The sequence below is a fragment of the Corvus moneduloides genome, chromosome 6 (genome assembly GCF_009650955.1).
Source record: "Corvus moneduloides isolate bCorMon1 chromosome 6, bCorMon1.pri, whole genome shotgun sequence".
Taxonomy (NCBI): domain Eukaryota; kingdom Metazoa; phylum Chordata; class Aves; order Passeriformes; family Corvidae; genus Corvus; species Corvus moneduloides.
This window is the reverse complement of record NC_045481.1, coordinates 12,217,357-12,230,717: the sequence shown is the minus strand read 5'-3', so window position 1 is coordinate 12,230,717 and position 13,361 is coordinate 12,217,357. Positions and strand designations below refer to the sequence as shown.

At 40.8% G+C, this 13,361-nt stretch overlaps 1 protein-coding gene across 8 annotated transcripts in view; it reads left to right on the top strand.

Moving 5' to 3' along the window:
- Positions 1-13,361, top strand: part of EML1 (EMAP like 1) — a 123,847-nt gene that overhangs the window by 17,184 nt on the left and 93,302 nt on the right. For 5 of the 8 annotated variants that reach the window (XM_032112383.1, XM_032112382.1, XM_032112379.1 and 2 more), the window contains exon 1: positions 5,371-5,557. The exons of 1 other annotated variant lie outside the window; for it this stretch is intronic. In XM_032112383.1, coding sequence (XP_031968274.1) covers positions 5,431-5,557 — 127 coding nt within the window. In that variant the 5' untranslated portion in view covers positions 5,371-5,430. Of the gene's footprint in view, positions 1-5,369; positions 5,558-13,361 lie in introns of those variants that run through there. 2 more of the 8 variants (XM_032112375.1, XM_032112373.1) reach the window with 1 other exon arrangement.

The following is a 13,361-nucleotide window of genomic DNA, read 5'->3' as shown; positions in this document are numbered from 1 at the left end:
TCTATTGGAGTTGCTTGGGTCACTGCTTCTACTCCCAGCTGCTGCTGCCCTTTCCTCCTAATGCCCTCCAGTGGGACAGCCTGCTACTTCACCTCTTGGGAATCAATCTCAGAGTGTCTCTTGCAGGAGATATACTCCAAGTGCTCATCACTGGATAAGCACTACCCCCAAAGGCCATTGAACTGTGCTATGTGTCACTGCCACAAGTAGAAACTATCAGTTGCAAGATGTGTGGAGGTAGTTTGCATTCCCATCTGGAAATATTCATGCTGAGTCTCTCTCATTCCTCATATTTTCACTGATTTCAGGGAGCTCTGTTTGGGCTCAACTCATGCTCCTAAATTCTCAAGATCTCATCTATTATTTTTCTTGGAAATCTTTTGATCCAAAAATGCATCAGCTGACAGGTGTATCTTTGTCTTGTGCCTTGTACAAACGTAATCCTTATGGCAGGTACAGGTTGAACTGAAAAATATCACTGATACCTACTTCCATTGCCTTTCCAGGAACTGATTGAGGACACATTCTCAAGATTAATGCCTTGGCTGATGGTGAGGAGCATTAAGAGTGGGACCAAGATAGGGTCAGATTACATAAAAGGAGAAACACTTGCTGCAAAATCCACTACTATGCAGAAGAGAGCATAATAGCTCATGGATTAATTTATCAGCATTTCAAAGCTGCTCTGTTGGAGATGGAGCACTACAGCTAGAGTCTGTATTCCAGTTGTTTACTGTGATTTTGTACTGGTTGGTTTACAGAAAATTTTAAAAGAAGGACAAATATTGCCTATAAACCCTGTTGCCAAAGAAAATGTGAGAGGTATTATTTTCAGCTTCTTATTCATTAAGAGGGAGCTGCAGCACTTGAGTCTTGCTTTGCTTTTTGGCTGCTGGGAGCCAATAGTTTTCCTCTTTGAGTGTGGAACAGTGCATGCCCAGCTCTTGAAGGAAAACAGGGAATAAATCACAAGATTTCCAAAGTTACCTTGTTAAAATAATATGTATAGTCTAAGCATGTGCAATCATAAACATGCTGTTGGAAGGGAAAATGTTTGGGGAAACTTTTACAAATTGGAAGACAAGTATGCTGGTATCTCTAATTGTGCTCCAGTAGGGACATGTAGTATTATGTGCAGACTGCCTGAAGTCATCACTGCCTCTGCCAGTGGTGTTAGGAAACAGTGTTTCCTAACAAAGACAGATTGTGCCTACAGGGAAACATAAGAGGTGACTGCCAAACAATATCAGTGAATGTATAAAGAAAATACTATTTAGTTACAAAAAAAAAAAAAAAAAGAGACACAAAATATGGTTACGTGGCTTATCTAAACTGAAGAGACTAAACTGTTGGTAAATAAGATTCCTTCCAACCCAAAAAATTCTATGGTTCTATGAACTAAGTATAACTGCCCAAAGGATTCATTTATTATTCCCCAGTTTTCCTACTGCAAATTAAATACCTCACAAAATGGTCCTTAGCAGCAAATATTAAACCAGCTGTATTTTATTAGTTACCAGTGAATCTGCACATCACAAGATAAAAAATGTCAAAGAGAGAAAGAGAGAGAGAAAAAGAAAGAAAAGAGGAAGGAAGGAAGGAAGGAAGGAAGGAAGGAAGGAAGGAAGGAAGGAAGGAAGGAAGGAAGGAAGAAGGAAGGAATTCGGAAGGAATTCGGAAGGAAGGAAGGAATTCGGAAGGAATTTGGAAGGAAGGAAGGAATTCAGAAGGAATTTGGAAGGAAGGAATTCGGAAGGAAGGAATTCGGAAGGAAGGAATTCGGAAGGAAGGAAGGACCATTAATCCTAGCATCCCAGATTCATTCCCTCTGAAGATGGTGTTCATGGGCACACTAATTAGTGAGTGGTGGTTTCAGTCCCAGGAAAGGCCTGACTCAGCCATGTGCAGCTGCAGGGGTGCTCTGGAGAAAAAGCAGGCTTTGGCTCCTCTGTGTTTGGGGCTTACATGAGTAACAGCAACATACACTCATTTCCCTGCCCTCTCAGCTAAACACCTCTGATTTACCTGCCCTTCACACTGGAGCAGACATAAAGAAGATCGCTGGGCAACTAAAGAAGCAATCTTGTTCCATTATTCTTCCTAGGGTTGCTAGTCGTGGGTAGAGTTTGCATACAAAAAATAAAGGATAATTCCAGGAATACAGTGATATTGGAACAGACAGTAAAAAATCTAACAGCTCTGAACACAGCCCATTTCAGGTTTAAAATGCCTATCAATAAGCTCAGTTACACATTCATAAATCATCACTTGAACTACAAGGATGTCACCAAAGAGCCCAATTTAATTTCCTCCCAGTCCATGACAATTTACAGGACTCTGATTTAAAACCTCGTCATCACCCTAAGTGCATATGTTTGGGGGCTGGGTAGTCAAATCACATGAAGCCTTCCTCAGCTGTACTTCTAGAAGTCATTCTGTGCAATTATTTATGACTTGCATAAATCAGAGCAATGCAAAGAGGTCTGCCACTGAAGTTTAGCAGCATATTCCTGTTTCTGTTATTATTCTAACATATCTAACCCAAGAAAGGGGAAATTCCTTCCTTGGTTTTGTTTGTTGGGGCTTATTTTATTATTATGTTTACGGGGGGGGGGAGGGGGGGGGCTGGTGTTTTGGTTCTTGTTTTTTTGGGAGGTTTTTTTGACAATGTTATATGCTCCCAGGGAAACAGTAGACAGTGATTTATCGATGAAATTCCTACAGCAGGAGGAAGTCATTCTTGAGTCTTGCTGCCATGGAGGGAGATAAATAAACTAACATATTTAGCTAAAGACTATATAACCCATAGGAAAACAGACTGGAGAGATACACAAGCTGGCACGGAAGATAGTGAGACAGAGAACAGAATGTTTAGATAGAGGCACTTATGGGTACTCCCCACCAACAAATGAATCATCAAGGGCATAACAGGCTATTTTTAGCAGCAGTGTCTATGTTACTTCTGCCTTTTACCTTGAGAAAACTGTGAAGCACTAGATAGGAGATGCTAAAAATCCACACAGAGCAATGCTGGGCTTCCTTGTACAGATGGGCAGGACTTGGAGCGCCTTTGGCTTGGCTGTGCAGTAGACCTACAGAGGTGACAGATTAGATAGATAGATAGATAGATAGATAGATAGCTATTGGGGGAAGTAGTACGCTTTCCCAACACACACCATCACATGGCAGGTATAATGGGAGACCTCAGGCACCCTTTGTGCTGACAGCCTCTACTTCTGTGCTTCCCCTCAGCTCCTCTGAAGGGATCAGGGAGATTGCGTCTTCTGATATCCTAATCATTGCTCTGGGCAAAATCCTTTGGCTTCAGCTGTAAAGATCATGATTTAATCCAACAATTTAGCCCAGTAATGGAAACCAGCTGGTAACACAATATTTGGTTTTGTCACGATATTCACCATTTGGAAGTAACGGGCTGCAAAGCCCCTTTGATTTGTGGCAGGACATTCCATTAACACGTCTATAAAAACAGCCAAGATGATTCCATTGACAGCACTTAACGATTTTCTCTATTACTTTGGTGACTATTCACTTCGAATGGAAAGTGCTTTTCCGCACCAGTGAAGCACAGCTAGTACATAACCTTGGAGCACTCTGAAGTGCTGGGATGCTACAAGAAGTAACGCTTAGGAGAGCACATCCTCTCTTCGGCACGAACTGCCTGGCGCCAGGCCCCTCACAGCTCCCTGCCTGCAGCACAGCTGTGTCACCCACAAACCGGGATGGAATGTGCCCTGTGGCATCGAGGGGGAGCAGAGCTATTTCATCTGCCTTCCCCTTTTGCGTGATTACCAAGTCGATTTTGCATTCAATCCCTTGTATGCAATTGGTGGTAAAATCTATGCAGGTCTAAGCGTGCTTCCCAAGCTTTTATTGGATATCAGAAACAGTGTGTACTTGTCTGGCAGTGGGGGATATAAAGGCTGTAAGTTGAGAGGCTGATGTTCAAATCCAGCGGATCAGCATAAAGCCCTCAGGATATTATTCTTGCTGCAATTACAAGTAACAGCTAAAGAAAGGGTAGGAGACTCTCACATAGTGAATGTTTCTCTTCAGTTGCTTGTAAGAATACTGCAGACAAGGCTAAATAGTTGTAACTATTGTAAAAATTGATCCCCACTTGTGTCTCTAGCTGCCTCCAGCTTTTCCTTATGGGAGGCAGCAGTGGGTCATCAGTGTGGTCACTGTAAGCTTGGTACAAAATAAATCCTGATTCAAGAGTCTCCTTGAGTGACCTTTGCTTATATGCACAAGTGCTTCTCATGCAAAGAGCCCCAGTGATGTCGATGCTTATAGGTAGATGGTAGAGACAATTTCACTGTGACTGTTGGAGACTGGAGATGAGGAACAAAAGCTCCTTTCTAAGAGCTGCTCATCCATCTCGAATGCTCTGACTCACTTCACCTCGTGTGGGACTGACTGCTTAGAAAAACCAACACTGCCATCTTTTTACCGCGTGTACAGGATCACAGCCTTAGCATACACAAAGCATTACTCATTTCAGCTGATCCCATTAACGCTGAAGACACAGGCTTGCACTTACTCTGGATGAACCGTAGAAAAGGCTTCTGTATGAGAGGATTACGGCTACTGTTCAGATGCTCAACATTTCCTAGTTAAAATATATCACAGTGAAGCAATAGCATCATTAAGAGTTTGCAATGCATCAGCATCTGCTTTATTTCTTCTGTTAAAGCCTTCCTAAAGTTTTTGGGGTTTTGTAAAGCTGTGATGAAATAAAACCTAACTGTTGCTGTTCTTGATTTTCACAAAACTACTTACTTAAGAAATAGACGAAAAAATCTCAGGCTCAGTTGTATAATACAATCAGAATATCAATGCAAAATGGCAATGCAGTGCCATGCTAATGGAAGCAATAAGATGGGCAGATTTCTGGTCACCCAACATGTACCTCTCTGAGCCTGCTTGTATGCGAACACAAACTAAGTCTGGCATAAATTAGATGAACTATGTTATCTCACATCAAAATATTTTCCCAGTTCTACATGTTTCCAAATATATCTAATTTATGCATTTCTGAGCGTGTAGTGTGTATTGCTCACAGCTGAAGCAGGTGTAGCAGCTCTTCTCCTATTTAAATCAGAGATGTTGTTACATATTTCAGTGGATAGAAAAGTACTTCTCCAGGTGGTGCCAGATTTGAGAAAGAAAAAGGGGGTTGACAAATTCACGGAAGGCATCCAACACAAGCCCTCCAAACCACAGTCTTTTGCTGCAGGACATGCACTCTCCCTTTCCAGTGACCTTGCTATCCTAAGCATGTTCTTATGACATCACCTTAATGCTGTGGCTTAAATACAGCTTAATTAATTTAGTGTCTATGCATTGCTGTCTGCTGCCATTGTAACATCCACATAAATAAAAAGAAGAGAAGGCGCTCAGCTGCCTCTCATGCAGAGCCCTTTGAGTCCTGGGCATAACCCACCAGCTGCTCCAGGGGCATCGGTGAGGGACATGAAGTCCATCCCTGAGGAACCAGCCCAGGCAGATCACAGTGGAGCACCAGAGTTCTGTGCAGGTCATTTGTTTCTTCCATTACTTAATTCCACATTGCCTTTGAAAAGAGGATTGCCTTATATTTTATAACAGCTGTGATTTTAACTTAATTTACAAAGTAATTAGTTGTCTTCAATTGTGATGGGGGTTTGCTGTTAAGTAGTAAGTAGACAGGGATAGCACAATGATGATTTCTGTGGTCTGGATGCACTACTGTAAGATAGCATCATTTCTGTATAGTCTGTTTAAATACTGTACTACAGAAATAAAAAATGTTCTGATCCTTTGTTTTTATACGTGTTACCTGTTCAGGGTGACTAGTTTAGTCTGAGTTTAGAACAGAAAATATCTTTCCTTTTCTTCCAGTACAGACTGGAAAGTAGACAGGTGGCAGTAAAAAAAAAAAAAAAGCACTACAAATCTAAAGCAAGCTATAATGCCATTAATGGTTTAAGTTACTTTAATAAGAAAGGATTTGTTGCTTACTAGCTTGACATTATATGTAACTACTTTCAGACAGTAAGGAAAAAAAACCAAGATAAGCTATCAATACAATTAATTTTAAATATATTTCATTTTCCTAAGTAGTGGACTTACAGATCTTTTTATTTACCCATTAACAAAAGTAATCTGCATCCTGAGATCTAGGCAAGAAAATCCAATGTTGGAGCTCATGCAGAGACTAATCTGTGAAGATTACATTTGGCAGCATACCCCCCAAACCAGATTTAAAACAGAAGAATGTGTTGCATTTCTACCCCACCCCAGAAATACCAGCTCTCCTGTACCAGGGCACAGTGACCTGTTAGGAAACGGCAGTGGCTTGGTGGTCTGCAGGTGTGACCCTGGGAGGTGCTGTGTACTGCTGGTGCCCTCAGCAGTCCTTCCCTCCACAGCACTGGGTGCCACAAAGCTTCCCGAGCCTGGCAGTGGCCACTCCAGCAGCAAGGGGTGTTACCTGTGTTACAGATCAAACCTGGGCCCTGCACGGCGAGAACAGGTTCAAACCTGTCCTTTGACAGCCCCACTGCTGTATTTCATAGCATGTGACTCGTTAACTGTGAGCACCTGAGACAGCCCAGCTGGAAGGAAAGATGCTTTTGGAGCTGGCTGCTTTGCTCAGAGAGACTTTCACAAAAATGTTATGCCTGATCTTGAGGAATAGGCACACTGAGGATGGGGTAGATCCATTAAGGAGCCAATACATTTTATCCTGGCACAAGCTAAGCATAGTGCTCAGTCAGACACCCAGGAGCTATTGAAAGACAGAAGTACACTGAGATCTCTGCACCTATCTGAAGCTATCCAGCTGGGAGGTTGAATGCCAGGGTTTGTGAAAGAGCAGACTTTTTTCCCTTTCAACAAAAGTAGTTTATAATAGATGGTGTGACGAATTCACCCTCATGGGTTCTTCTGTGCTCAAAATAAAGAGATAAGATAGCTAGAGGCGGATAAATTATACTACTTATGTCACACTGCTAGAGTTCACATTGCCCAGCATGTGTGGGGGGACCCATGGGAGGTGGGGACAGTGGCTTTTGGAGGTACCACAAAGCTGTGCAGGGAATGGTCATGCTGGGTTTTCTCCCGTATATCTTCTGGTGTTGGCACTGAGCCATGCGTGCACCCAGGTACTTATCTGGCTTTTATTGCATACTGATGTTCTCCTCCTGGCCATGTCATCCTCAAGATGTTTTTCCATCTCCTCTAATCAGATTAACCAGCTGCTCATGCTTTAAGGACACTAACTCTGTGGGATGTACTTCAGACCACGGTCTGTCTCATCTTCTGATTTGCTCCTTTGACAGCTGTGTGCCTGAAACAAGGGGAGTGTATCTGTCTTGAGTTGCTGGGGCACCAAAATTCCATCTTCTGTTTTCTGAGCACTGTGCTCCCTCCAAAACAGGGCTCAAGGTGGTACCTTCCCTAGAGACATGGCAGGGACAGACCTGTGCTTTCAGCTTCAGATTGGTATTATCTTCCAAGATATTTTAAGGGATGATTTTTTACATCCTGCAGGGTGACACTGGGCACTCTGGGATGGTAGCAAGTGATCGAGATGGTACCTCTGAAGGGAGCAAACTGCCACCACAGCTGAAGTTCCTTGCTTCTTTGCAAGGACATAGTGAGGAGTTAATTTGTTGTTAATTTACTGTAAAGAGGAAGTAAAATGGGTATGTGAAAATGACATGCCTCTGGTGATGTAAGCCAGATTTTTCATTTGTGTCTCCACAATCCATATACATAGTAGTAAATGTCTATGCAAGCCAAGGAATAAATGTTTCCATTGTTGTGCTTACAATCTGAAACAAAGACCCCAGCAATCCTCTGAATAGTATCAAATATATCCGAAGTAGAACATAAACTACTTTTCCATAAATATATTCCTTTCAGGGTGCCTGTAACTCTGTTCTTAAAACACACTCAGAGTTAATTTGCCAGTGAAATCAGCAGTGGCTGTGCCTATTGGTTGACCAGCAAAGAGCTAACACAATGTTCACAGGACAAAGTCTGGGCTCTGCTCTGCTTCACAGTGCTTAGGAGCAGTGGCCATCACTACTTTTTTTCTGATATTCTCCAAGATCTTTCAGATTTACAACTGGACTTGTGAAGCAGTAGTTACTGTGAATATGCATATATCTTCCCTCATAAATTATTTCTGGAACACATGTTTTAAGTAGGGCAACACATATATATGAACTAGATGGGCTGTAATTGTTTATCTGCAGTTATTTTTTATGAAGTAGCTTGGGTTTGAATCACAGGTATTTTTATTGTGGTGTTCATTACAGCATTAAAGTATTGATTTTGTTCCTCTGATCAATAGATACTGTTTTTAATATAAGGTTTTTTTTGCATAAAGCTAATACCTGTGATGCTGTGTTTGTTGCTATATTGTTCCTACAACAAACATTAGCTGCAGAAGATGAGATAAGGTACCTGTACCCAGCTCCTACCTCTGCCATACCAGAGCTGAAGACATGACCAGGTTTACATTTCCTGCACCTTTTTGCACTGCTTTTGCACAGTTCTACATTTACTGTCTGGCTTTACATGGTCTTCTGTGGGTGTATTTGCACTTTATAAAGCTTGGATAAATGGTCATGTGATCATTACTCATTTGCCCTAATCACTAATAATAGACCTGGCCTAAAATAAAAGGAAAACTAGCATTATGCTAGTTAGTCTACCAAAACACAACGTACATGGTTTTCTTTCTGTCTAGAAATTAAAATGTTAAATATAATGGCTACTTATGAAAAGAATATTTTTAGCATTTCTTCCTCCAATAACCACTGAATACAATTATCAGAAACAAACAGTGAGATGGAAATATTTTCATTTTATAGCCTGAAAAGTCCTCTGAAAACATTGGCTTGTGTTGAAGCATTTCTTAGAATAGTTCTTTAGATCCATCTGTCAAAGGAAGATATTTAAACAGGCATTGTTTATGTATTTATATATTATGGGCCTAAGTTGACAGCTTCCTCTGAAGTACATTTCCTGTGGTTTTCATTGCCCTTCTGAAACATAGATGATACCATGTAGGAACATTGCCTGGTACATTTATTTACTCTTTTTGGTTGATTAAATTCTCCACATCATACTTTCTAGGCTTATGTGCACCAGTATCTAGCAGTACCAACTCCTAAGTGTAATCACATTATCATCACTGGCTCAGAAACCTTGTCATCCCCCTCCATCTTCTGTACTCGCATTTCCCTGCCAAAATTCTGTTTTCCTTCATATTCTCATCAAGTGCTGGTACCGTGTATCTTTCCAGCATTTTTTTGTTCATAGATGGATGCAGCAGCGTGTCGTTACTTTCCTAAAAAGTGCTTGGGCTGGGCAGGATGGGGAGGAAGCTGGAAATTGCTGCCCATCAAAGACCTGCTTCTGTACCGTGGTGCAAGGGAGCATCATGACAGCATCCCTCTGGAGTGGAGCTGCACTATCAGCCCAAGCACATCACCTCACTTGAACTCCTACAGTATATAAAATGGGGAAAGAGGTTTTATTTTATTCAAGAACATCTCCATGAAAGGAGTTTAAAGTCATTTCACTGATTATGAAATCTCTGCCATTAAACACTTACTCAGGCAGAACTGTTAATGGGAAGATCCCCATTACAGCTTGAATATCCTTTCTCATAATAATAATGAAAAACCTGATACATATTATTACATTTTGAATGAAGGCTTCTATGCAGTAGGGTTTTAATGATCTCACTGTTGCCAAGTTTTTCTTTCAACATTCCAGTGGAACATTTTTACCAGACCTATTAGGTAATGCACACAACTTTCAGGCACAAATTCACTATCTCCAATTCAATGCCCTCATGCTGGACCTTGCCAATGTCACAGATGTTATTTTTCCATAAATTCCATCAACCATGGTCTGGAAGCTGTGGGCTTTGTTGTTCTGTTCATCACTGCTTCGTGTGCATTTGTTATAGCTGGTCATTACCCTTTAACAAAAATATTTCTGTTTCTCTTCTTTTTAAATAAAATTTCTGAAACAAATTGTAGAAAGATCCTACTCTGCTGTGGGCCAGTTCTGACCCTTTTGTAAGCATCAGAAACATCTTCAGATTTTAAGATGAGATAATGTGCATTGTCACAACCAGTGAACGAGAAGAATTTTTTTCCCCAAATCTCAGAACAAATCAGTTATACAGACTTTGCATTGCTTACTTCGTGCTGGCTTCTTTCTTACAGGATAGTTCATATTTTGTTAGCTCAAAAGTGGAAGCTTTAAAATTTATGAATCTTTCAAGTGCTACGTTCCATAGGACATTAAGCACTTGATATTTTCCAAAGATTTGAGGCTTCCAGGGCCATAGTAAATATATTTGACTCCAAATCAGTTGCATGGAGGTCTTGCCCTAAGAAAAGACACAAACCTAATCAGTGACTGAAGTCTGGGCTGACACTCCAAACCTCAAATAAATGATTGCCCCAGAGCAATCTCAGTTGGGATGGGAGCCTGAGGGCACATAGAGGCTGCTGTCACTGTTTAAGTCTCCTGCTGCGAATCCTCTGCCAAGGAGCAACCAATTCATCTGTTATAGTGGATCCCTTGGTCATTCCTGTTTTATTGCCTTTCTTTCAGTATTGCTTAAGAAACAGTCCTTTACAAACCAGAAGATTAATGACATCACCTAATTGGTTTTGCTATCCTTAGAGATGATGGGCCAAATTAATCCCTGTTAGAGCTCCATTAATCTTTATGGATTTACACCCAAGATTAATTCATCCCCATGATACTAATCACTTGCTGTGTGGTCTGTGGAAAATCACTTAACTTTGCATGTGGGTTTTCCACCCCAGATGGAAAATGTGGGCAATAATTCTGAGTTCAGTGAAGAGAAATGCTCCAAACACTCCTAGGATTGGTTAAAATGTAAGACAGTTTATAATAAAATGCACATTTTATTTCTGAATGTTAGTTTCAGTTTGCACTTGTATTCTCACTTCTTAGTGAACCTTAGATAGAAACATTTCCCTGTGGGGTTATGAATGTGCCTCATATTTATAACCAAGAAAAGTCTTGGTACTGTAGAGCTTGGTGAGAATTTATGTGCTGATTATCCCAGACCTAGGGTGTCACCGCAGGTTTTACGGAAGTCACACGCTCATACCCAGAGGCAGAATTTGGCCTTTCTCATTTCTGCTCCATTTAGGCCAATTTCTACAGCTGTTCCCCAGTGAGAATCTCACTGAAGATAGCAGGAATTTTGCTTAAGTAAGGATTACAGGATTAATCCCCCTATCTCCAGTCATGTTTACTTTGGCAGTCATTTAGCTTGGAGATTTCCAAAGCTCCCTAGCTTAGGTTCTCTCCATTCTGCTCACAGATACACATCTAACTGCACCTCTCATGGCTTAAAGTAGCAATTGCATTTACCAGGAGGTTTCTATATTTGCAGAACAGTGTTCCGATAATGCCACCAATTAGATAAAATTGGAACTTCTCACATATAATAGAAAAGAAACTACTGATAAGGGTTGCAGCAATTTATTTTAGCTGGGATCCATGCTAGAGGTGAGTAACAAGCAATCCATCAGTCAGATGACAGAAAATACACTTGAGTTTTACAACTCATTCTCTTTGAATAACCCCAGGCAGTATTACTCAACCAGAAAATATCGGTGTTGAAATCTGTTCTTCTCTATTTATGCATATTTAATGTGTTCAATTGTCTGTATTAGCAAACATGGGCATACTATAGCAAAGAATAGTATAATAAAGTAGTTAAAAGGTCAGTTGTTGCTGTCTTTTCTAAAGAGGAAGTATAGAGTAAGATTTAATAATCTTTGTAAAAAAATAAGGTGCAATGTCCAGTAAAGAAATAATTATAGGGTTTGGACATTTATTTGATACAGAAGCTTTGAGCAATATATAAATTGCTTTGTAAGTGCAAGTATTTTTCAGCCATGCATTTTATTTTACAGCCAGTATTAGTCATTTCTTCTTAATTCTATATATATGAAACTGTTTTACCTCCTTACTGGAATTTGAATGGACATGCTAAATATACAGTGAAATCATCGTCAATTATTTATTTGAGTTGGCAAGGAAAAATATTTTTAAAGTTTAATGAAGCCAGCAGTATACACAGTTTCATGTTGCTGAGCAACAATACTGGTGGCCAGCATTTTTAAAGTAAGGGAATACAGTATAATCATGTTGATGCCTCAGGACTCCATTGTACCTCCCACAGTAAAACTCAGGGGAGCAGGATCAAAGGGTGCCTGGGACTGCTTCAGCTCACTGCATTTCTCATGAAGAAGCAGCAGCTTGCAGGTCAGGAGGGGAAGCTTAGGAATAGTCCCCAAATTCCACAGGTCCCAGAAGGAAGGAAGCTCTCACCTCCTTCAGGGCAGAAATGATTGAAGGAGTTGAGTTAAATTGAAAGGGAAGCTTAAGAGGGATGCAGGAAAAAATTGAATGCTCGAGAGTAGTTGATCTGATGATTCTTGGAGTTCAAGGATAAAGAGTCATTAAACTAAGTAAAAGGCAGAACATAAATTTGATTAAAACAAAGGCTTTTGCACAATGCATAACTGACCCATGGGACTATGTCAGAGTGCTACTGAGGCCAAAACCATAAAGGATTCAGAAAATGGCTAGTGCTAATACAAGCCATGAAATCAGCACTAGCTGAAAGATGTAGAAGGTTTTTTTAAAAAGGGAAAAAAATTATTTATATAAATATATCTTCTTGAGTTTGTCTCATATATATATATGTGTGTGTGTATATATATGTGTGAGTACATATATATACACATACATATATATATATGTGTGTGTGTGTAGATATATATATATTTGCTTCCTGGGACTAAATAACTAAAGAGGAAAACTGGGGAGGAAATTCTCCTGAGGACAAGATATTTAATAAATGCCTGTTATGTGGCAAGCTGAAGCCCATCAGGTACTGGGCCAGTCAGAGCAGAGGACTGGGTTAGCCTGGGAATTCTTGCTCATGCAGTGCTCTGTAGGGATGTCTCCCTGCAGGATGGCTCTTGCCTTGGGCTACTGCCTTTTTATTTGGGCCAAATCCCAATTTGGTGGGACGCGGGTCAGTGAGACAGGAGATTTCACACAGGGGCTTCCTGTGGCCTCTGTGGTTTCACAACTGAAAGGAGAAGGCTTTGCACTTGGAAAGGCCATGGAAGTAGCACGCTGACTTGACTGAGTCTGTCCAAACATGACCCTTACTGATAAACGCAGTTCCAGCCACATAGCAGCCCTGTGGAGAACAGAGCAGGATGAAAGGAGCAGAGAAGAGTGCTGCTGTTTCCTTCACCACCAGCTTCTGT